The 22,465-nt window shown below is 40.4% G+C and overlaps 6 protein-coding genes and 1 long non-coding RNA gene across 7 annotated transcripts; 5 read left to right on the top strand and 2 right to left on the bottom strand.

Moving 5' to 3' along the window:
- The first annotated feature begins 61 nt into the window (after window positions 1-61).
- Window positions 62-2,695, top strand: LOC110178285 (uncharacterized). Its single transcript, XM_020945401.2, has 3 exons — window positions 62-1,952; window positions 2,116-2,212; window positions 2,277-2,695. Exons 1-3 carry the CDS (start codon window positions 336-338, stop codon window positions 2,666-2,668), a joined length of 2,106 nt encoding a protein of 701 aa, XP_020801060.2. The 5' UTR covers window positions 62-335; the 3' UTR covers window positions 2,669-2,695.
- Window positions 2,696-3,547: 852 nt separating this feature from the next.
- Window positions 3,548-4,066, top strand: LOC110180850 (uncharacterized). The gene is made up of 2 exons (XM_086829168.1): window positions 3,548-3,862; window positions 3,920-4,066. Exons 1-2 carry the CDS (start codon window positions 3,560-3,562, stop codon window positions 4,064-4,066), a joined length of 450 nt encoding a protein of 149 aa, XP_086685294.1. The 5' UTR covers window positions 3,548-3,559.
- Window positions 4,067-5,900: 1,834 nt separating this feature from the next.
- Mp20 (muscle-specific protein 20 transgelin) lies at window positions 5,901-7,022 on the bottom strand. Its single transcript, XM_020946816.2, has 3 exons — window positions 6,935-7,022; window positions 6,456-6,788; window positions 5,901-6,384 (listed from the first exon to the last, which is right to left on the bottom strand). Exons 1-3 carry the CDS (start codon window positions 6,962-6,964, stop codon window positions 6,193-6,195), a joined length of 555 nt encoding a protein of 184 aa, XP_020802475.1. The 5' UTR covers window positions 6,965-7,022; the 3' UTR covers window positions 5,901-6,192.
- Window positions 7,023-16,262: 9,240 nt separating this feature from the next.
- Window positions 16,263-17,438, bottom strand: GstE14 (Glutathione S transferase E14). The gene is made up of 4 exons (XM_086829112.1): window positions 17,231-17,438; window positions 16,978-17,178; window positions 16,788-16,910; window positions 16,263-16,719 (listed from the first exon to the last, which is right to left on the bottom strand). The coding sequence occupies exons 1-4, from the start codon at window positions 17,378-17,380 to the stop codon at window positions 16,480-16,482; spliced, it is 714 nt and encodes a 237-aa protein (XP_086685238.1). The 5' UTR covers window positions 17,381-17,438; the 3' UTR covers window positions 16,263-16,479.
- LOC147644438 (uncharacterized) lies at window positions 16,736-17,560 on the top strand. The gene is made up of 3 exons (XR_015270753.1): window positions 16,736-16,921; window positions 17,005-17,193; window positions 17,241-17,560. It is a non-coding gene; the product is annotated as an uncharacterized LOC147644438 (long non-coding RNA).
- Window positions 17,561-17,664: 104 nt separating this feature from the next.
- On the top strand, window positions 17,665-19,928 carry LOC110178418 (small ribosomal subunit protein mS39). Its single transcript, XM_020945588.2, has 2 exons — window positions 17,665-18,170; window positions 18,225-19,928. The coding sequence occupies exons 1-2, from the start codon at window positions 17,829-17,831 to the stop codon at window positions 19,854-19,856; spliced, it is 1,974 nt and encodes a 657-aa protein (XP_020801247.2). The 5' UTR covers window positions 17,665-17,828; the 3' UTR covers window positions 19,857-19,928.
- Window positions 19,929-20,291: 363 nt separating this feature from the next.
- Window positions 20,292-22,459, top strand: Nurf-38 (Inorganic pyrophosphatase Nurf-38). The gene is made up of 6 exons (XM_020945705.2): window positions 20,292-20,527; window positions 21,046-21,164; window positions 21,240-21,635; window positions 21,692-21,843; window positions 21,905-22,014; window positions 22,298-22,459. The coding sequence occupies exons 1-6, from the start codon at window positions 20,332-20,334 to the stop codon at window positions 22,327-22,329; spliced, it is 1,005 nt and encodes a 334-aa protein (XP_020801364.2). The 5' UTR covers window positions 20,292-20,331; the 3' UTR covers window positions 22,330-22,459.
- The last annotated feature ends 6 nt before the right edge of the window (window positions 22,460-22,465 follow it).

Genomic DNA, 22,465 nt, shown 5'->3' with positions numbered 1-22,465 from the left:
CGGTTAAATTTTATAAACTTTAAAATAGTAGGCTAGTGGATTCCATACCTGTCAAAGCAGAAGCCTAGCTCACACTCATAAAACTTCCGTACACAAGTACACAACAACTCTCTACAACAAAAATCCTAAAAATAGTAAAAAAAAAAGACACTGAAAATTATAAAAAAATAAATAAAAAGACACATTTAGTACATAAACACCTTTAAAAATATAAAAAAATACATAAAAACTAAGAATAAAAACAAGAACAAAGACGATAGCCACACTAGTATATAGCGATATCGTTAGACTCTAGATATTGGACAGGGAGACTTTATATAGAAAAGTGAAACGCAATGACGGATGATACCAGTAAGAAGCATATAACGTACCAGGAATCGAAAGAGTCACCACAGCAGGATGTGGTACCCCAGGAGTCGCCACAGCAGGATGTGGCACCCCCGGAGCTACCACTACAGGCTGTGGTACCCCAAGAGTCACTACAGCAGGATGTGAAACCTCAGGAGGCGCCACAGCAGGAGGTGATAACTCAGGAGGCATCACAGCAGGATGTGAGACCCCAGCAGTCATTACTAAATGATGTGACATTCGAGGAGTTATCACTGCATGATGTGGCAATCGAGGAGTCCTTAGTACAGGATTCGGTACCCCGGGAGTCATCACAACCCGATATGAAACTCCAGAAGTCATCTGTGAAAGACCAACGGCTAGCGGAGAAAAAGCGACAAGTTCAAGCAGCCTGCCTCCGACTGAAGCAACAAGAGCTTAAGGAGAAAAAGGAGAGAGAGGAGCTATTGAAAGCGATCCAGAAAGATATCTCACAATACGAGACTGAGAAATCCGATTCATCAACGATATACACCACATCTGAAGCCACTTTAAAGGTAAACGAATGTGACGTTCAAGAAGAAGATGACGAGAAGATGATGTTGGAGGAAAGTGAGAGCTCCTCCTCGGTTGCTTCTCCCAAGGAGCTTAGCGACTTGGACAGCGAGGATTTCGATGATCCCATGCGGAAGAAGGTTCATGATCTAATGTTGGTGCCCAGCCTCTCTGATTTTTCGGTGTCCGAAGACCGTGTCGTAAAACCCGTAATGTCTATGAAATCATTTGCCTCTTCTATGCATCTAATCCGAACCGAGACTGACAGCTTGGAGTCTGAATCCGAATCGGATAGCATCGAGTCCCGGACTTCAAATTTCGAGCCTGAAAGAGTGGGTGGTTCCAGCGAATTAATCGCTGCAAGTCCCATGTCTGTCGATATCCAAGAAATTGAGTTTGATGAAATCCAACCCGTGAAGAAGAGTATAGAGTTCGCTGAGTTTCCCATTGATGTTTTTGTTAGGGAATCCTCCATTGTAGTGGAAGATCCATACATCGACGAGACCATAACGATTGTAAACGATTTCTTTAACTTGCTCATGAGAAAAGTAATTGCTGATGAAGATCCCAACGAGGTAAAACGGAACAAGCTGGATAAGAATAAGCTTCACAAAGGCATATCCGACTGTGTGGCGCAGTACTTGGAAGTCGCGGCAATGAACAAAATTTTTAACGATCTGATGGCCGAACACTACCGTCTCAATAAAAATATCCGCGTCTTAGCCGAGCTATCGGAGGAGGAAAATATGAGCTACTACAAACGTTACAGAATTGCAATGGACAGTGTGGGGCATGCAGAGGAACGCGTTGCCATGGCCAAGGCCTTGGCCCACAGGGTGATCGTTAAGGCGCAATTAGAGCTGACTAGTGGCGTTCACTCTGCACTGGGCACCGAGCATCGCTTCGAGCAGGATGTCCGCCACATCCTAGTCCGGCCAGATTCCGAGACTGATCTACTGAAGAGATTGATTGACCGCGAGCTGCGATGGATGCACCGCCACCGGGTAGAGATCAGCTACAAAAGGTTTGTGCTGATTATGCTGCAACACGATCTAGCCAAGTTAAAGGAAGTACGTAAACAATCCATATCTTTTACACAATTTTCACTATCAATAATTAATATAATTCTCGGTCTCTCTATTTTCATAATGCCTTAATCCATAATGAACTTTTTATTGTTAGCTTTTTAGAATTAGCTCATAGACTAACTTGTCTTATACTCTTCCGTTTTAGGATATACACAAGCTGGATACGGTGGCTGATCGTGTGAGCATGCAGGACTTCTTAAGCCTGCAGGCTAAAGTCCAGCATTTTCAACTAAAGATTGAAGGTATTGAGCTCTTTCATTTTGTCTATCTTGACTGATTTTCTTATAATTATTTCCGTCCTCTCAGATCGAAATACTGAACTGAGCAAGTTGTGGGCGCAGTACCAAAAAGATGTGTATCAGGTCCATAATAACCGAGAAAAAACACTGGCACTGCAGGACAGACTATTAATTTTAAAGAGGCAGTTGGCCATAAAGTTCGAAACTAAAAACTACCTTAAGAAGGAGCTGTTTGAAGAGAAAATGAAGCACATAAGAATACGGGCGAAGAGCAACGAACTTGCCTTCCAGGGCGGCATCCTTTCGATGCCATCTCTGATGTCCGACTATGACAGGACAATGGCATACATCGAGCAGAAGCAAAAGAGCATTGCCGGACTCAAGGAAACCGTGAGATCCCTTAACCAGCGCTTGGGTTCCCTGTCTTTGAAGAGTTCATTAACCAATGTAATAGCGTAATTTCACAATAAAGCAACCAGAGATGAATCTTCTACATTTTCACACAAAATAAATAATAGTTTACAAGAACTAAAAGAAACGCTTTTACAAATTACCGAACTAAGAAGAAAATAATTTATAATTACAAGCAAAATTATTAAATTCAGAGCAATAGTATATAAGTATAAACAAGATCACTAAATTCAGAGTTAATCAATTTTAGAACTATTCTAAGGGCAACTATCTGTAAATAACTGTTTTACTGTACAATGACTCGCCAATTATATGTGTAGCTATTGTTACAAACAATAATTAATGTATTTCTGTGAACATGAAATAGAAAAGATATGATATTTACAAAATATTATTATATTAACAAAAACAGTGCAGCTGTATAATATCTCGTCCCGTATGTATTTAAACGTTGTTCTTAGTGACAGCATTATGTATATCAGTCAAATGACAAATTCAGAGCAATAGTCGAACTGAATACATGTTAAAACAATGATTGATATAATTAATTACATCAATCTCAATCAATCAATGTCTCCGGAATCACCCCACGCTTTTAACTCTAAATTTAGTGATCTTGCTTATAAATATATACTATTGCTCTGAATTTAATAATTTTGTTTGTAATTATAAATTATTTTCTTCTTTTTATTTCGGTTATTAATAAAAGCGTAATTTTTTAGTTTGTTTTTTTTTAACTATTATTTATTATTAGAGGTATTCAACTGTGTCAATAAATAATTATCACTGATTTATAATAATTTCAATCGTTTTTAGGCAATTAAAAGTTTGATACTAAAAACACAATAATTGCTTGTAAGTACAACTTTTATATATTATATATTATATATATATATATATATTAATTTATATATCCCCCAGGAGGCACCCACCGTTAAAATGACAAATGACGTCTGCAAGTCGTACAACAAATCCTGGGTCGTTATCCACTATTGTCGACTGAAGGCCTATTCCCGTATCAAGACCAGCTTGAATATAAATGGCACATTTCTGGAGCCAGCCAACAACATATATCTCCATCTAAAAAGGCATCTGAAAAAGGCCAGCGGCTATAAGCCATTCCTCTTCGATTACACTTTCGATGCCTGTGAGTTTATGCGTAAGCGAAACCAACCCTTCGTCAAGCTTATCTGGAATCTGATCAAGGATGTGTCCACGGTGAACCACACCTGTCCCTATGTGGTGAGATTGTTAATTAATTCTGTTAAATGTATTCTTTAAGTTTGAATAACTTTTTAGGGCCTGCAAATGGTTCACGATTTCCATCATATTCAAGTTCCACTCAATATGCCTTCCGGCGACTACTTGCTATTATTCGACTGGATATTCGATGGCAAGCCGCAGTTTGCTACCAATGTTTATTTTAATTTTGTGGAAGATTCTTAAATAACAAAAAAGGTGCATAGAATATACTATATCACCTAATTCAATTTATGTTATATTAAAATAATATAAATCAAAATTAAGGGTTGTGTGTCACAGCCACATAAATTAAAGAAGGTCAAAGGATGCAATACGGAACTTCGATGTTTATATTTTAGAGCAATTTAATAAAACAATTTCGATCGGCTGTGTAAGGCATAAATTTTCAATTCAAGTGTTTTTTAATTAACCCAAAACAGCTTTAATAGCTAAGTCAAAATATATTCAAGCCGAAGGGAAAAATCAGCACTGACAGTGATATAGTTTTACTTCAATTTCCTCTTCTTTTTTCGGGTTTCCAATCATCATTTTGGCATTTCAAAAGTTTGAAACAATCATAAATAAATAATAGTTTAAAAAATTAAAAAAAACACGCCTTTTTAAATAATTTTTCTATTTTTTAGTGTGGGTACCTATAAACGCGTGTTTTTTTTAATTTTCTAAGCTATCAGTTATTCGTACCTTAGTTCTATTTATTAACAATCAATTTTTGCGGACATGTAATTATGAAATATCCTACGAACAATTTCGTAATCTCATTATTTCATGATGCGCAGATCGCGCGCTAGCTCTGTCTGTCTTACTCCTTTACGGAGGATCTAAAAAAGAATATATCAATCCTGACGATCCTAATCAGGATAATGAAAAATTTTGTTCTGATAAATAACCAGCTTAATTAATTGGCAAAATCCAAGAGTTTCCACTTATAGAGGATCATGCATCAATAATAACCCTGAGTCGGTAGAGAAAATCTCTTAATGAACCATTATAAAAATATATTTCCCCCTCACATTTTCAGTGTCAAGTTTGTTATTTATTTGCCTGTTTTTATTTATTCCCACTAAGATATTCGGCAACAACAACAAGTAAAGAAATATATGAAATGCGGAGAAGAAAAAGAAGATCTTAAGCATCCAATTGTTGGAAAATTTGAAAATCTAAAAATAATATCAATTCTGAATTTGGCACGCTTTATTCTTAATATTTTTCTTTGTCGAGAGAATGGGAAGTACTCACGTTCTTAGTACGCTTCAATTAGCCTAAACTAATGGAACAAATATTTATTTCGGAAAATGTATATATAGATAAAAACTAGAAAAATAACCCATTGCTCGAAAATATCCCTGGAAATACCCTTATAAAAATGTGAAATACTTTACAGACTGATTCATTAACGATCAATATTTCTATTTTTATAATTTTAAGGTTTCTTCTTGGCAGGACTTTTGGTTAGTAAACTTTTGGGGGTAATAAATTAAGATATTAGAAAAGTGCCAGTCAAGGCGTGAAATATTTATTCTCAAGAACTGTCTGGCATTTTTCATTCTTGGCACCTTCATCTTAGTTTGCACCTGCACAAAAATACATTCCTGTCTGTGTTTCGTTTTTAGAGAGAACAATTTCACGCCTCAGACAGGTGAGTTTTTTGCTTGATTTCTTATAGATACTCATATATATATATGGAAATATACCCCAATCTTGATGTTAACTCTGCCCATCGCCGATGTAGTGACCTCGACACGCTTCAGCGGAATTTTTCAGATCGCAGCCGATCAAAATGTGTTTATGTTTAGTTTATAACGACGATAGGATGATACATATTGATATATATATATATATATATATGTGTATATGTATAAAATATACATTTATAGAACGTACTGCTGCGTACCATTTGGTGGCCATAGGCAGATAAATAAAGTCTCTACACCCACACAAAACAGCAACAACAGCAAGAACGTAGAGAGCTCAAGGTTATAGAGGTGATCGAATCGGAATTGAAATCGGAATTGGAAACTAGGATTTTTGAATTACTTTATTGTACTCATAAATACGATTAACTTAGGCGTATACTTAATTTTAAGGCTTTCTATGTTGCTACAAGCCTTTGCGTTGCTTTTGTGTGTTTTTGTTGTTTGTGTGAGTGTTTTTGTTTAGTTCTTGTTCTTGGTGATATTATCATTCAATTTTTTCTTGCTTGGTAAGGAATATCATTGTGTTCATACAAAATATATATAGATATATATATGGGTGTGTGTGTGTGCGGTCACTTAGCATACGTGTAGAAAAGAAGGTCCTTCGCTCGATGCTTACTTGCCGAGCAGGATCTTGCGGCCAGCGCCAAGGTTCTGGCCAGCCTGGGTGGCTCCCTTGTTGGAACCGGCCTGCAGACCGACAATGGTCTGGCCGGCCTTCAGCTGCTCATCGGTGAAGTCGCGCTTGCACTCATCGGCGGGCTTGGGGCCCAGGAAGGGACCCTTGAAGTCGTCGTGCTTGTAGGTCTGTCAAGAGTCAAGGAAAATTCGAATTAAAATTCATTTTTTTCTTCAGAAATCTAAGATCTTAAACTTACGGCACGGCCCAGGGCAAAGATGGTGTTGGTCACATTGGCAATGTCCTTCTTCTCATAGAGATCGACAGTCTGGAAGACATCGATATCGGGCACACCGTAATCCTTGAGCGCCTTCTGGAAGTTGTTGATGTTCTCCATGAACTTGAACTGGCCACCCGAGGAGTTGACCTTGGGCACCGAGTTGGGCGACAGGATGTTGATCAGCTTGCACAGCACCTGGCCGTCCTTGAGCACATCCTCGTAGGCCTGGCCAGCGGGGAATTTCTCACCAATGATGGCCTCAACCCATTCCTGGGCCTCCTTGTCCATCTCGGGATTGCGCTTGCCGGCAATCTAAGATGGATTAAAGAACAAAAAAGAACACAACATTTTAGGCACAATTTCGTCACATATTCGTATATCCTTTCACAATTATTTTTTCACTTTTGGTATTTATGCGATTTAAGGATTTCTTTTTGCACTGATCTATGATTATTCACCTTGGCACGAACGGCACGCTCTAGAGACATGTTTGTTTTTCTGGATTTGGGGTGTTCGGGTTCTGTGTGATCTTCACAAGAGACTGATGCAGCCAACGGGGCGTATGCGGCTTTTAAAGCGAGCGAGAGAGCGTTCTCTGTGCGATTCGGAAAGCGTTCAAGAATTTTCCAAAAATATATCCGAATTTCGGAGTCGAGTGTGTGAGAGGCTGTGAAGTGTGTGGGCGTTCTATATAATCGAAGCGCCGACTTTTGCCCGCCTCCCTCGCATGACTCGTCCGCTATAATTATAGACCATCATCCTCGTCGTGGTCGTTGTCGGCCGAGTAAAAGGAAAATATCCAAATGCTTAATAATTTTCACACACGTCCATCCAATCGATAGAAATCTGTGTGTAAGTGTGTAATTGCGCTCCCAGCTATTCTTCTGATCATTTGCATGTTAACCGCATTTTTTCGGACTCGGGCCAGGCCAGCTGTCCTGCTGACATTTCCCATTTTGCACTCGATTCCGGCGCGTGCACTGCTCGTAATTTAAATAAGAATTGGCAGGAATTGGATCATAATTAAAAATGGCAAACGAAACAACGTCTCCCATCGAAAGAAACCTTCTCCAGAAGCTAATTTTGCAGGACAAAAGTCACACGGAAAGTGTGAAATATTCACAAACTATTTTTGTATTTTATAGCTGTCCTGGGTTATTAAAGGGGAATTTATTAAGCGGACACTAAAAAGTTATTAACCAAAAGTTCCACCTTAAACGTTAATTTATTGCTTGAAAGTCATTAAAAATGTATGAAAGTAGGATTGTATAATTATTTAAAAATTTCAAAAAGTAAAGAGATCAAAGTTTGCTGTATTACATTTAATTACAAAGGTTTTCTTCTTTGAAGTTTAATAATAATGTGGTTTTTGAAGACGAAATAATAAAGATAAACTAGGATTTATCACATTTTAAAGTATAAAAACCCATTTATTTATCAAATTCTTTGCTAAATATACCCCTCTTATGCTTAAAAACTTCTTACATGAATACTTCCATATAATTAAATACTTAAATTAAAAAGTAACGGCAAATATTCATGTTAATATATTCACAAATAAAAAACCCTTTTAATAGAACCACTTTGTATTTAAATGAGTCTACATATTAACGTATTAATAAACCGAATAATTTCGATAATTAAAAGCCCACACCTCCCCATAATTGCAGTTAAAATTAAATACAACCCGCCTCTTGGCTGCATTTAACCCATCAAATTAGCAATAAATTGCAATTATAATCTGTTAATACATATCAAATCGGATTTTGAGTTTACAAGCACAAGGCCACTAGTGGCTCTGCCTCTGTTATGTCCAGACAATTAATTTGAATTATGCGCCTTGTGTTATTGAAAAACACATTTTTTTCGTTGAGGGGAAAAGACAGACAGATGGACAGTCCAGAAAGTGCCCCTAAATTTACAACAAGAGGGCAGGCAATAAAGTGAGCAACAGTCGACATGACAAGGCGACTTGACTTGGCAGGCAAAGTTCGTAGCCCCCCCAGAAGGAACGAAGAAGATGAATATTTAATATGTAAAAGTGGCAGTGGAAAAACCAAACAAACAAATATCATCAGCGACAACATCTATTTCGAGCGAGACAGAGCGATGAGATGAAAAGTCGAGGGGAAAATCTTCAGCTAGAGCGGATACAATTTCGATAACACTCGGAAAATCCAAGGCATATACGTAAAAGGCCCGGCACATTTGTGCTATGGGTAATGCCGACTATTTCTGATTTCTGAATTGTGAATTCCGAAATTCGTATTCCGAATACCCGAGTTCTGAACAGGTGGAACCGAAATAGTCGAGATTTTCCAGGCTTTTCTCACGCCCGCATAAACAGATGGCGTGTTCGTTTATTTTTACCGCCTCCTTGGCCCGCGGCACTTCAACGGACAGTTGCCTTCTGTATTATATTTTTCTGTATTTTTTTGTTTAATTAACAAATACCCTGTGGATTGGAGTAAACCGCCACAATTGTTGCGATTATGCCCTACCGCAGACCGACTGCCTGCCATTTTAAGTGAATTAAATTCGCCCAAGGCACGGTTTTCGACTATTGTCTTCACGAAAAAATTTAATTAATGCCCCGCAGATGTGCGGCCATTTTTCATGGCAATTAAATTATTGTAATTGCATTCCATGGTGTGGGGGAGAGCTGCCTGTAATGCGAAAGAATCGAATTCAATTATGGTATGGTACTCTTGAGAATTCTGCAAATCCTTCGGCCCTGGCCCCCCAAAAGTTGAATTGCAGTCCAAACATACAACACGCCTGATTAAATGTTTATCCGGACCCTTGGCCATAAACGGAATGGTTTCGCCAGGGTTCTTTCATGCATTCTCATCAGACCAGTGTCGTTTTGGCCAAATTGCATATGGGAGGTACACTGGGAGAGTTAAAGAATGTAAGTTTCAGAAGATATAAGTTAGTTAACATTGGGGGATGTTTACATTTATTTTTTTTTTAGCTTAGTAAACTTAAGGTAAAAGTTGGCTTTACTAAAGATTCTATGACTTCTTAATGTATAAATATATTTGTAGCTCAGAAAATGTAATTGGGATTGCGAAATAGTTAAAGGATTATATGGTATGTATAAAATATATTAAAATTTTTATCATAAACCTCCAGAAACTCCCCATTTCGCCACCTCGTTTTCAGTGTACCTACAAAACTTGTGTTTGCCGAGGAAAATTAGATTCGAGTGTGCAAACATCCTGGCGAGAAACCACTTTCTGTGTGCCGCCGCCTGCCCCGCAATAGGCGCTAAGTTGGTGGGGATTATTTTCCCATAAATCAGCATAAAAACTCCACAAAGGCCAAGGCCTCCGCCCCGAAATGGCCACCAATGGGGCACAATAGCCCCAAAGAAGGCGGCCAAAATGGCAACGCATATCCGAGATGAAGTCGACCGAAAATTAGGTCGTTCGCAGGCGGCAAGGATAAGGAATAGGGATAAGGTCTGGGTTACCCGGGGCATGGAGGAGTGAGCAACCACTTGCTGGCATTTGTGCCGCTTCCGCTGCTGGCTTACTGTAAAGCTGGAGCGGAAACGGAAATTGAGTCAAGCATTGTCTGCTCCCCGGGCCAGAGTCTGGACTGCAATTTCATTTATAAACAAACAGAGCCGCTGCCGCCGAGTCGAATCGAATCGAATCGAACTGTAACATTCACAGAGAATTCGTGCCTCGCTGTGAGTGAGTTTCCTCGGCCAAGAATAGCCACATTATTTATTTAAGCTCAACATTTAATTGGAAAATCATGCCCAATGTCGTCATTTTCTTAACGAAAATAAACACTCGGGTGACATGGCATTGGGACGGCCGGCGGGAATAGTTATTTATAAGTTTCTCATAATTCCTCTAGACATCTTCCCGCTTCTAGCGACAAAAGCAATTAAATAAATTTTCGCATTTTCACATTGTAGCAAAAATAATACGAAGAAGAAAACATGGTACACACATTCTTGTTGGTAGGAAAATTTGTATTCTTTGATATTTATACATTTTACCTTTTTGCCAATATTGTGGTCCTAACAATTCGTCCGGAACAGAAAAAGGAACCACAAAGTGCAAACAGATTTTGGCGTGAGTTTTGGCTAACCTTAGCATTTAATTTGCATTTATTTCTTGGCATACTTGTATTATTTTTATACACTTTATGTAGGAGGTGGACCTGTACTTGAGCAAATGTCCTGTAAAGTTCACAACAGAATCAAATATATTATATAGACTCCATTCTTGAACAGCCTGCAGCTTATTTGAAATACGATTTTTGATTAGAAACTGGATTAATTTAATCGCATCTTGATTTTCTGAAACCAAATTATAAGCCACATTTTCAAAACCCAAAATCTGTTAAATTATTTCTAATTAAAAGAAAAAATATCTTATAAGTTTTCAATATAATTTATGAATTTGCAAACATGTCCTTTCGGGTTTAAAAGAAAGAGTATATCCAATGCTACCTTTTAGTATAAACTTTTATATTTATTCCAAACTTTTGCTTCAGCAATTATTGCGTTTCGGAATCTTTTGAACTTTTTTGTTTGTCGGTTTTTCAGATGTTTGTTTGGTCTGCTCCACTCGATTCTGTATTTGGCTTTCCACCCAATATCATTCACCCCAAAACTGTCTTTACTCTTTAACCCGACAAATAAATGATACTGGCTTCGTGGGTGTGACCCAGCCTCTGCCCTGGGAAAAACCAAAAAAGGTTAATTAGAAATTCAGGAGGACCGCAAGACCAAGATGCCTAGCACTTAACCACAACAAAAAGGTCTCCCTACGCCGGCTGGCCATGGATATTGGCCCGGCCAAGTGTTGGGAAGGTGAAAATAATATAATAGATATTTATATATGTTATGGGCTATAATATGGGAATGCTCCGGGAAGTGTGCGGATTAAGCGACTCAGCAGCAGCCGTCGCTTTAAATCAATAATTCAACTGTGACTGGTTTCCAATTTATGGCCAACTCAGCAGTGGCCAAAAACCAACTTGTCTGACCCCAAAATAAAATCGGCAAATATTACCCTCGAGTTATAATCGAAGAACTAAGGCCGAATGCGAAAACTTTGCCAATATTTCAGCATCACGCACCGCTGACTTGGACCCCGGAGGTCCTGTGAATGGGCCTGTGAATTGGCCGGGCAGAGTGTGGAATGTCCTCTGGCCTAATTGAATTTCCTGGCTAACACTTTAAAGCCGGCTGCTAGGCTACTTAATAGGAGAGCTCGTGTAATGAGGTTTCGCCTTCCCCCATTCGCATTTCCCCCCAAAAAACTTTCCATTTCGACAAATTGACTGACAGGCGTCGACAGAGAGCAGACTTCAAAGCAGCCCGCTTTCACTAAATCAATTTGCACAAAGTATTCGACAGCATTAGGCTCAAGCAGTTCGACCCCCCTGACTTTGGAGTAACAAAAAAAAAACACACAAAAAGTTTTTGGAACAAAAGTTGTTCTCGACTGACATCCATAACTCGATTTGTAAATGGCAATGTGTGCCACATTAGGGTTCTCTCCTTGCCAAGGACCCGAAGGCTCAAATTTTTAACAGCTATGCTAATTTGATGCCATTATGTGCCTAATTATGGCCTCTGTTCTGGCGCGAAAATATGCAAGGCCTTGTGTATGGAGAAATTACAACAGGAAGTTGGCTTTTGTTGGCAAAAAAAATAACAAAAACAAGACCCGAAATAATATAGCAAAAGTTAAGTATGTAAAATTTATGCAGACATCAGGATAAGTCTAGCAAATTAAAGAAAATAAAGAGTTAATCAAGAAGTATATACTTATGAGTTAGAAATTTCCTAAATAAAGCGAAAAAGTCATACATTTTTATTATTTGAAAGGAAGTAATCAACACATCTCAATCCACATCCCATAATGAAATCAAAGTTTACCACTTCTTTAATAGTAAAACCTAATAAAAAATTATATATTTACAAATCAATATTTATTTTAATTTATGCTATCGTTTGTTTTAAATATAAACAAAAAATTATGACCCCTCTTGAAGCAAAAAGTTAACTTGTTATCACCGAGTTTTACCGCAGCTTATTACCATTTTGTTTATGCTGCTCCTAATTTATGCAGGCTGAAAAGTCTCTGCCAGTTGCCCCCATTCAATTATAAATATTTTTTTGTTCCCCACGTAATAACAATAATAATGATTTAAATTAAATTGCCTTGCTGGGCGGACAGTACATTCAATAGAAAATTGTATTTTTTGCTCTTTTAAATGTCAATTCACTTCCCAATGGGTGGGCGGCATTGCATCATCCTCGGCCGGCACGGCGACTGCGACAAGCCCATAAATAAAGTTTCATATATGAAGAGCGGACGTGGCCTTTAATCGAATTCATAGCGACATGCAAATACAGACAAAAAATTGGTAGAAAAAATTATATAATTTTCCCAGCAGCGAATAAAGGAATGCTCTTCAAATAAGAGTTAAACATTTCTAGGAATACAATAATAATAAAATACAATTAGCTATTAAAACTACTATACAATTATTCCGCTTTAAGGAAATATTTATTATCTTTATACCTAACAATTTTTCTTTTCCATAAAACTTGCAAATGAATGCAAATCCCTTGACAAAGTTGCTTAGCTTTGCTTTGGGAGAAGAGTAAAACGAAACTTGAGTAAAACAATTCAGTTTCCTATATTCAGGATGCGCTTTTGGCGACCGTTGGCAAGAAACTAAATCGTCCTGACATCCACAACGAAAGGACGAGCCAGGAATCTCTGCACCAGCTCTGACAACGGACGTGAAGGGCAGATAAATGTTGAGACAACGCCAGAGCGAAATTGAAAAACTTGCAGGCCAAAGCGCAAAGTTTTCCGCGTGCCCCGAGAAGCTGGAAAATCGCTGGCACCCACAAAATATTAGCAATAGCTGCAGCTGAATTTTCCCGAGACAGACAGAGTGAAGTCAAGGGAGCAAAAATGCAATGAGGAGTTGTGCCCACCAGGTGCACGTTCTAAGGACGAGATAGTAAGCAATACGTGCGTTAAAACTTTGTTTGAGTTGACTGGCCAGAGCATCGACTTACTGGTACTTCCATCCAAGTTCCGTGGAACATCCTTGACGGCAATTAGCGAGGAGGGGTTCTCGAAAGGGATTACCTACCCCGCTCAACTGGAGGGCACTCGATATGGCTATTAGGCCTGACAAGCTGTCATTAGGGCACAAACGTCCGACCCAGAGCCGCCAAATATTTGCCAACATTTTTGGGAAGCAAACAAGAGGGGGGCGCATGGCGCATACGAGGATATGTTAATGAGCCGGGCAAAGGTCGCGGCCAGCCGCGAAATTGCTTTGAAATTAGCGGTATTACACATTAGAAATTCCCTCCAGCAGGGTAAACATTAATTTGCAATGGCGAGACCCTTACCCCATTTCAATCATCATGAGTTCCTGGAAGTCCAAAAAAAAGGGTATTTTCATTTTCAAGAGTTCTCGGAAATGTTGGCTAAACAAAAGGTTAATGCGGATAAAAATAGTTGAATACATTTAATAATCAATGTTTTTAATTTTAAATATTTCAAATTTCTTGAATCTATTTTGTTTTGGTTTCCTTTAAAGCATTCCTGAAACATATGGAAGTCATTTTTCCCTTGATCTATTTTAATTTGAAATTTGATTATAATCTTTAATGGAGCGTATACTATAAATAAGAGATGTAGATGAGAGCTTTATGCTTTTTCAAAATAAATCATTAAATATACTGTATCTTAAATTTAGAGAATAATATTTTGAAAAACTTAGTTGTTTAATGACTTGCATGTTTTCTTAAGATCATGGAAATCGTGAAATCGTTTGATTTTTATTAGGATACTAGCATTTTGGGTTTTAATATAAACAAGAAAGGAAGCTAACTTCGGCACGCCGAAGTTTGTATACCCTTGCAGACAGAACTTCTATGACTAGGAATCCATACAATATAAATTATATATTTGTGTTAAAAAACAATGAAGTAATACCTGCTTTCATTTCATTCACCTATACATATTATATTTGCAGTTTTACAGTCACATTTTTGCATTTTTGCTCCACATCTAACGATCGTTTGTATGGCACCTATATGATATAGTCGTCCGATTTTCATAAAATTTGACAAAAAATTTAAGACTAATATAAAATGGCTATACCTCAAAGTTGATGAAAATCTGTTGAAAACTGAAACTGTTATAATTTTTAGTTGTATTAATTTCTCGCCCGTTCCTATGGGAGCTATATGATATAGTCGTCCGATCCGGCCCGTTCCGACATATATACGAGTGAGAGTATATAGAAGGCTAACTACAAAGTTTCATTCAGATAGCTTCAAAACTGAGAGACTAGTTTGCGTAGAAACGGACAGACGGACAGACGGACAGACGGACAGAAGGACAGACGGACAGACGGACAGACGGACATGGCTAGATCGACTCGGCTGTTGATCCTGATCAAGAATATATATACTTTATATAGTCGGAGTTGCCTCCTTCACTGCGTTGCAAACTTCTGACTGAAATTATAATACCCTGCAAGGGTATAAAAATACATTGGTTTTTGGTATTTGTATACATACAAGAAAACCTAAACTAAATGATATTTTATATGGTAATTTTTTGGGTAAATGAAGGTATTTCAAATATCATAACTAAGCCGATAATGCATTAATTTTGAATCCGATAGCTGTTCTGTGCTGGTTTTATAGCCTTAACAAATCTGCATATTGAGGATAAAAATTTACAAAAATTAAAATTTTTATCAAATTTTTAAAATTTTAACGATGTAAACCCTTATAAAAATTTCAAAAATGAGTACAACAATTTTCTGTCTAAGATGGCTAGATTGATCCGGCTTTTCATGCTGGTCAAGAATATATATGATTTATAGGGTCAGAAACGACTGCTTCACCTTGCTCAGACTGATTTAAATACACTTCAAGTGTATAATAACATAACAATAGTAGGCGACAAAGTCAGGGTCAGTTAGCAATATTTGTGAATAATTTATAATTAAGTTAGGCTGTTAACTTTGAGTATATGTCCTGTTCATAACATTAGTACAAATTGCTGTATCACTTTAAAGTTTAAAGTTTAAAGTTTAAACTTAAATTTACTAATGGGGCCCTTGGCAAAAATGAAATTAATTAAAAAAGTATTGAATAACTAGCACCGCTGATTCTAGACCTAGGCCATATTCCTCCTTTATATATAGACTTACCGCAGCTATCCCTTTTCGTTATTGCTTAATACCATCCTGTGAAGACTTATATTCTTGGTGACTTCATCGAATTGAGCTTCTTTCTGGTTATCCGGTTGTATTGCCTTGGTCAGGTGACATATTTTAGGTCGAAGGGCACTATCACTTTTAATACCACTATCACTATAGATGTAAACAGCGGGAAGGCCACGGACAGACTGAGGGCAGCGCAAAGGCAGTACCTGTATTTATAGTGCCCGAGTTGAGAGAATAGAGAAAGTGAGAGTTAGAGAGAAAGCGTCATCTCTAGAGATAGGCGGAGAGAGAGAGATACAGAGGGCTCTAGCGCTAGAGATACCCAGAGAGTGATAGACATACCGGAAAAAGAAGAAATGGAGGGGGAGAGAAAGAGGGAGAGCATTCAATTCACTGTCATTACAATATTATATTATTACGAGAAGAGAAGCTAACTTTGGCAGAAAGTTTGTATTTCAATATTTATGTTTAAAAACAACGAACTAATCCCTACATTCATTACTTTCGCCGTTACATTTTATATTTACAGTTTAACGCACACAGTTTTGCATATTTCTCCACAATTAAATGGGATTTATTATTATTTGAATTACTATATTATATATATATATATAATATTTCAAGAGGTTCTAGACAGTGTTTGAGTTGTGCACATCGCACTCTAAACCATTACCCTTCACCTTCACAAGCAAGCGTATAATACCACCTAAACCTTGGCAAACATCTAAATTAAACACACGATTTAATAACTATCAAGAGCTCAGGGCTCAACCTGATCCACTGAGGAGGAGGATAAGGAGGAGGAGGAGGTGGGAAACTGGAAGTTGCCGATGGCCTCCATAGTCTGCCTCAGCTTCTCCAGCCCGCTGCAGTTGGCTTCGTAGGCATCCAGCTGCTGCATTGCGGTGAACCAACGCTGCAAACGTGGAAATCGCGTCAGTGGAAACATGAGATTGACGGTGCTCAATGTGGTCACCAGGGAGAAGTCGGCAAGCGTCAGCTGAAACCACAGCAACAAAGGTGAAATTCTAAACTTGATTGAACCATACCTCCTCGGAGCTCTCTTACCTGGTCCCCGGCCATGTAGTTGCTCTTTTCCAGGTAGCGCTCCATGATGCCATATGCCTCGGTCAGCTTGCGTTCGTGGTGGGCCACATCCACATGGGCGAATCCTTGGCGGACAATCGCCGACTGCGGTAAAGGTTTGCAAATTAAATGAATTTCAATTAAATAGAAAATGTAAAAGGTGGAAACCCACCATAAAATCACTGTCACGCCGGAACAGAAAGGAGCACTCGAAGAGCAGGAGATTCAGGACCATCATTCGTTGGGCATACTCCTTGGGCCACAGACTGCCGCCCTCGTCGAATTTTTCCGCCAGGTGTATGAGTATGGCATGGCTATCGGTCAGTACGAGGTCACCATGCACCAGAGTAGGAACACTGTGCTGGGGATTTAACTAAAAAAGAGAATCGTATGTAAAATCCACTGAATAAATTACCCTAACTCACCGCCAAAAAGTCTTTTTGGAATTGTTCGCCCTTGAAGAGATCCACAAAGCGAAACTCCACATCGATATCCAGCAGTTTAATTAGCATAAGACAACTGCGCACCGGCGGACTGCGCTCGTCAAAGTACAGAATCGGCTTGGATTGAGACATCTTGCGAAGATCAGGTAGAAAGACGAAGAAACGAGCGCGATGAAAGCCGATCAGTGACTAAATCCGAATGCAGAAACCGTCTCAAGACAGCTGTGAGGCTTAAATAATGTGATTTCTTTTATGAAATGATAATATTTAAGCTTTATTATTAGCAAATATATATTTGTTATTAATAACAAATTTTATAGTATCTTAATTATAAATGTATACGCTTTTATTTTAAATTTAACGTTTATTTGTTTCTCGACACTTTAGCCCTGAATCAGTGTTGGATAAGGCATAGTTTTCTTGAGCGCTTTAGTGTGCCCAGCTGTCGTTCTATCAGCATTATTAAAGGAAAACCTCGCGACCACACTGCACTTGGCATACCAGAAAAACATTTAATAAATATTAATTTTTCGGTTTTATAACTGAAATCCCGCTTTTTTGTGGCCGCACCTGCCTCACCATGTTCCTGTCGCGCCACCTGCGATTGCTGCCGCGGGCAAACATCGCGCGCAGTCTGAGTTCCAAAGGAGCACATTACACAACCGCCGCCAGCAGCAATGCGGCACCGGCGGAGGATTCCTCGTTTGAGATACCCAATCGGATCGAGCGCTCTCCCACGGATATACTGCAGGCCCTGGCCGGTACCGTAGGCAGGGACCACACGGCGCCGCACTACAAGTACCACGACGACCCATTTCTGATACCCATGTCCAATGCGGCGAAGCGAACTTATGCCATGTCCAAGGAGTCCGGTCGCAAGGCGGCCAAGTGGATCAAAGAGGAGCACCGCGAACTGTTTTTGGTAGGTACATACAGATAATATAACTATAAACTGAGCTAGAAACCTCCCCTTTAGCACCAAGAAGCTCAGCCGGCAGTGGAGAAGTTCGCTCCCAGCATGGTCTACACCGAGGAATCCGATGTGGATGAGACCTCTCTCCGCCAGCTGATCGCTCAAAGTGAGCTCAAGGATGCCGTGCTGGTGTACAACATCCTAGAGAAAAAGGGAACTCCCATCAGCGCTGATCTAAAGCAGAGCCTTCTTGAGCTGGTGTGCTTTCACAATAACCAGGAGCCTTTGCCCGAGGAGTACATCGAGGAGCGCTGGTTCATACAGAACAATAGAAGGCGTGACCGGCACGGCAAGACCTGGAAGGATGGAGATCTGGCCGAAAAGCTGTACGCCGAAATCGAACCGAAAACTCCACAGTCGTACGCCTCCCTCATTCGCGGCATGGCCAAGTATCTGCAGTGCGAGCGTGCTTATGCCCTACTCCAGGAGGCGGTTGAAAAGCAGATCCAGCTGGATACGAACACCTACAATTCCATTATCGAAATCGTGAGCTACCTGAAAGACACGGCGGAGCAGCGATGGCAGCTATGCACTGAGCTGCTGCAGGAAATGTCGCAGCAAAAGCTGAGACCGAACCTGGGCACCCTAAACGCCGTACTACAATGCATCAGCACCTTCGGCAACTTCAAGCTAGCTCGTAGCGCCGCCTTGCAGGTGCTGCCGGAGTTCAAGCAGCTGGGCGTAAATCCCAGCCTGGGAACCTACTACTACCTGTTGATTATCTTCTGCAGGGAACGAGGTCCCGTCTCGCACGTCATTGTGGACATTCTTAACGACATTGCCGGCAAAGAATTCCAGATTGAGCATCCCAAGGACACGTACTTCTTTGCCACCGCTATGGATGTGTGCCGTAATCATTTGAACGACAAATCGCTAGCCAAGAAGGTGGACGAGCTGCTGCACACAGGTAAGAACTACGACCTGGTCGGCGACTCTTTCAAGGAGTCCGTCTACTACCGCAACTATCTGGCGCTGCTCTGTCAGACGGAATCGATTGAGGACTTTATGCTCACCTACGACCTGCTGGTGCCCAACATCTATATACCCGAGCCCGGCATAATGGAGGAGATCCTGCGTGCCATCGAGATCAACAACGCCGTCGAGCACGTGCCCCGCATTTGGTCGAACATGGTCGTATTTGACCACACGCATCGCGAGAGCCTTCTGCTCTCTGTTCTCCGCATCATGGTGGACAACAAGCCGAATGCCGAGTCACCCGCCCAGCAGCAACTGCCGGAACAATGCGCCAAGGTGGCTCTGGACATGTACGAGAGAGTGGAGGAGGCCATAAAGCGACTCCGGAAGGTCTCCTTCACCGGCCAAATGCTGGGAAACATTCTTACGCTGCTCGTTCGTGGCGGTAACTTCGAGAAGGCCTGCGAGGTGTTTGCCCACATCGACAAGAACCAGCACAGGATACCCGGCACGCCCTCTGAAAGTGCTCTTCAAGAGTTCGTGGAGGCCAGCGTGCAGGAAAAGTCACCCAGTCAAGCGCTGGTCGCTTTGCAATATGCCGTTGAGAATAACATGGAGTCCAGTGCCTTGGCCAAGCGTATCCATGATGGATTCACCCTGAACGAAACGCATTTGGCGAAGCTGAAATCGTTGGTAGGCGAAAGTTTTCTCGATAAGTAGAAAAGTCTTGTTTTACTAGAATATGTTTTGTAAACACGAAATTTGTTAAATAAATAACTATACAATTTAAAACATGTTTAAAAATTAATTGATATAATAATCAATAAGCATTAAATATAATTTTTTGGTTTGCCTGGTAAATTTAAATGTAGGCGCCTTTTATTGTTATGACACTGCATTGTTAATCAACACCTAAAGATTTCCTTAGGTGCGAGCAAGACAAGAATAGTAAGCAAAAATATAAGAAAAAAGACGATTTAATAAAAATCAAATGCTTTATAACGGTAGGTAAATAAATAAATATATGCAATATTTCGAGCCCCTACTTATTATATACAAATAAACAATAATTAAAACTTGTTTACCGGCTGGAATTTAAAACAACAAGTCTGACCGTCTTCAGCTACCGAAAAATACCGGCCAAATCTCGATAGTACTATCGATTGCGCTTCTATGTTGTACAACACTGCTCGAAATGTTGAAAATAATTACAAAAAGTTCACGTGCAGTCGGTAACTTGTCCGGTTTAATTTCAACGTCAGCAGCAACAGCAGCGGTTTGCCAGAGATATATACACATCGACCGGAAGCGCACGAAATCGGCCAACATGTCCCAGTACGATACCATTGCGAAGGGTGCCCCCAACTCGCCCAGCTACAGCCTTTATTTCAGTAAGTTCGCCACAAATCTGGCCCCAATGTGACCCGGCCCGGCATAACCTGCTGGCGTCACCAAAGCCAAGCCACAATTAAGCGGCGAAAGCAATTGCATCTAACGGGATAACTTACTGGGTTTAATCATGGCCGGGGCAATTATGCAACAAGTCAAACCGGACTCTGCTTATTCAACATCGCGTCGTCGTCGCTTTATCAGCGCTATCAGCAATTTGTCTCTGCATCGGAACTAAAGGAAATACCATGACCTTGGGACTTCGGTAGCCAGTGGTCCGTGGAGTTATCTGCTCTTTAATATAGCTACCATATCGTTGATATCGAAATTGGCAAATTAGGGGGGTCAAACTTCACCAGACTAATCAGGTTCGGCACGCAACTAATTAGACCTGAGCCGGCCGGCCGGTGACCTTTGTCTAGACAACGGAAAAGGGGAAAGGAACGCTTTACAATCACATCAATCAAATCGCGTGCCCCGCAATGCTAATATTTGCAATAATTTTTGCCACTTTCCGCAGAAAACAAGTGCGGCAATGTCATCTCGCCAATGCACGACATTCCACTGTACGCCAACGAGGAAAAGACCGTCTACAACATGGTGGTTGAGGTGCCACGTTGGACCAATGCCAAAATGGAGGTTAGTCTCTGTCTGTGCTATATCGACTAATATATCCATAATAATCCATTGATTGCATGTCCATCCAATGAACAGATCAGCCTGAAGACCCCGCTGAACCCCATCAAGCAGGACATCAAGAAGGGCAAGCTGCGTTATGTGGCCAATTGCTTCCCCCACAAGGGTTACATCTGGAACTACGGCGCCCTGCCCCAGACCTGGGAGAATCCCGACCACATTGAACCCTCCACGGGCTGCAAGGGCGACAACGATCCCATCGATGTGATTGAGATCGGTTACCGTGTGGCCAAGCGCGGTGATGTCCTGCAGGTCAAGGTGCTGGGCACCATTGCACTGATCGATGAGGGCGAGACCGACTGGAAGATCATTGCCATCGATGTGAAGGACCCACTGGCGTCTAAGGTCAACGATATTACTGATGTGGATCAGTACTTCCCGGGCTTGCTGCGCGCCACTGTTGAGTGGTTCAAGGTAGGCTTTAATTCATTATTTTTTCAGAGCTTTATTAACCTTTATGTGCACTGCAGATCTACAAGATTCCCGATGGCAAGCCTGAGAATCAGTTTGCTTTCAATGGTGATGCCAAGAATGCTGACTTTGCCACTACCATCATTGCGGAGACTCACAAGTTCTGGCAGAACCTGGTTCACCAGAGCGGCACTTCCAACACAATCTCTACGTGGGTTCCCTTAATAACTCAATAAGTCACTGAAAACTTAGTAATGTTGATTAATTTGCAGTACCAACATCACCAACCGCAACTCGGAGCATGTTATCCCCAAGGAGGAGGCTGAGAAGCTCCTGGCCGAGGCCCCCGAAGGCGGTCAGGTGGAGGAGGTGTTAGACACAGGTAAGGTTTACTATGTTAAAGCGCGCTTATAGCCGCCTCAACCTCAACCCACGCTTACCCAGCCAAATGCAAACAAATTGGTTACTTAAACCCAACCTGCATGCTTACTAATAACTACTATAATGCGTTCAGTTTCAAACCAAAAATAAGATAATCCCATGCTGTAAATACTGCTTAATGCTCTCCCCCTATATGTAATTGGTTTAATTGTTATGTTTAATGAGCTGCTGAAATAAACATAAACTTAAATCCATGTCCCTCTCTCTCTCTCCCGCTATTGCAGCCGACACATGGCACTTCATTCACCTCAAGTGAGGTGTTGTCGCTCCCTGATAAATCCGCCACAAGATCATCGGAATATATATATTGTAGTGTAATCGAATTGGAGATTTTTATGCACTTGTGAATTATTGATATTGGAATTAAATAAAGAGCTGCACTTAAACGCTGG

Source organism: Drosophila serrata, unplaced genomic scaffold (genome assembly GCF_035046125.1).
Source record: "Drosophila serrata isolate PLE 108 unplaced genomic scaffold, ASM3504612v1 contig_184, whole genome shotgun sequence".
NCBI lineage: Eukaryota > Metazoa > Arthropoda > Insecta > Diptera > Drosophilidae > Drosophila > Drosophila serrata.
The sequence above is the reverse complement of the archived record's forward strand: the minus strand, read 5'-3'. Positions and strand labels throughout refer to the sequence as shown.

Coding starts and splice junctions, on each gene's coding strand:
- Mp20 (XM_020946816.2), bottom strand. CDS start 6,964: ATGTCTCTAGAGCGTGCCGTTCGTGCCAAG. Junction 6,789..6,934: donor AGCGTGCCGTTCGTGCCAAG/GTGAATAATCAT, acceptor AATCCATCTTAG/ATTGCCGGCAAGCGCAATCC. Junction 6,385..6,455: donor TCTTTGCCCTGGGCCGTGCC/GTAAGTTTAAGA, acceptor GACTCTTGACAG/ACCTACAAGCACGACGACTT.
- LOC110178418 (XM_020945588.2), top strand. CDS start 17,829: ATGTTCCTGTCGCGCCACCTGCGATTGCTGCCGCGGGCAAACATCGCG. Junction 18,171..18,224: donor AGCACCGCGAACTGTTTTTG/GTAGGTACATAC, acceptor CCTCCCCTTTAG/CACCAAGAAGCTCAGCCGGC.
- GstE14 (XM_086829112.1), bottom strand. CDS start 17,380: ATGTCTCAATCCAAGCCGATTCTGTACTTTGACGAGCGCAGTCCGCCG. Junction 17,179..17,230: donor TCCAAAAAGACTTTTTGGCG/GTGAGTTAGGGT, acceptor TCTCTTTTTTAG/TTAAATCCCCAGCACAGTGT. Junction 16,720..16,787: donor ACTACATGGCCGGGGACCAG/GTAAGAGAGCTC, acceptor CTGTGGTTTCAG/CTGACGCTTGCCGACTTCTC.
- LOC110178285 (XM_020945401.2), top strand. CDS start 336: ATGACGGATGATACCAGTAAGAAGCATATAACGTACCAGGAATCGAAA. Junction 1,953..2,115: donor ATCTAGCCAAGTTAAAGGAA/GTACGTAAACAA, acceptor CTTCCGTTTTAG/GATATACACAAGCTGGATAC. Junction 2,213..2,276: donor TTTTCAACTAAAGATTGAAG/GTATTGAGCTCT, acceptor CCGTCCTCTCAG/ATCGAAATACTGAACTGAGC.
- Nurf-38 (XM_020945705.2), top strand. CDS start 20,332: ATGTTGAAAATAATTACAAAAAGTTCACGTGCAGTCGGTAACTTGTCC. Junction 21,165..21,239: donor GGACCAATGCCAAAATGGAG/GTTAGTCTCTGT, acceptor TCCAATGAACAG/ATCAGCCTGAAGACCCCGCT. Junction 22,015..22,297: donor GGAGGAGGTGTTAGACACAG/GTAAGGTTTACT, acceptor CCGCTATTGCAG/CCGACACATGGCACTTCATT.
- LOC110180850 (XM_086829168.1), top strand. CDS start 3,560: ATGACAAATGACGTCTGCAAGTCGTACAACAAATCCTGGGTCGTTATC. Junction 3,863..3,919: donor ACCACACCTGTCCCTATGTG/GTGAGATTGTTA, acceptor ATAACTTTTTAG/GGCCTGCAAATGGTTCACGA.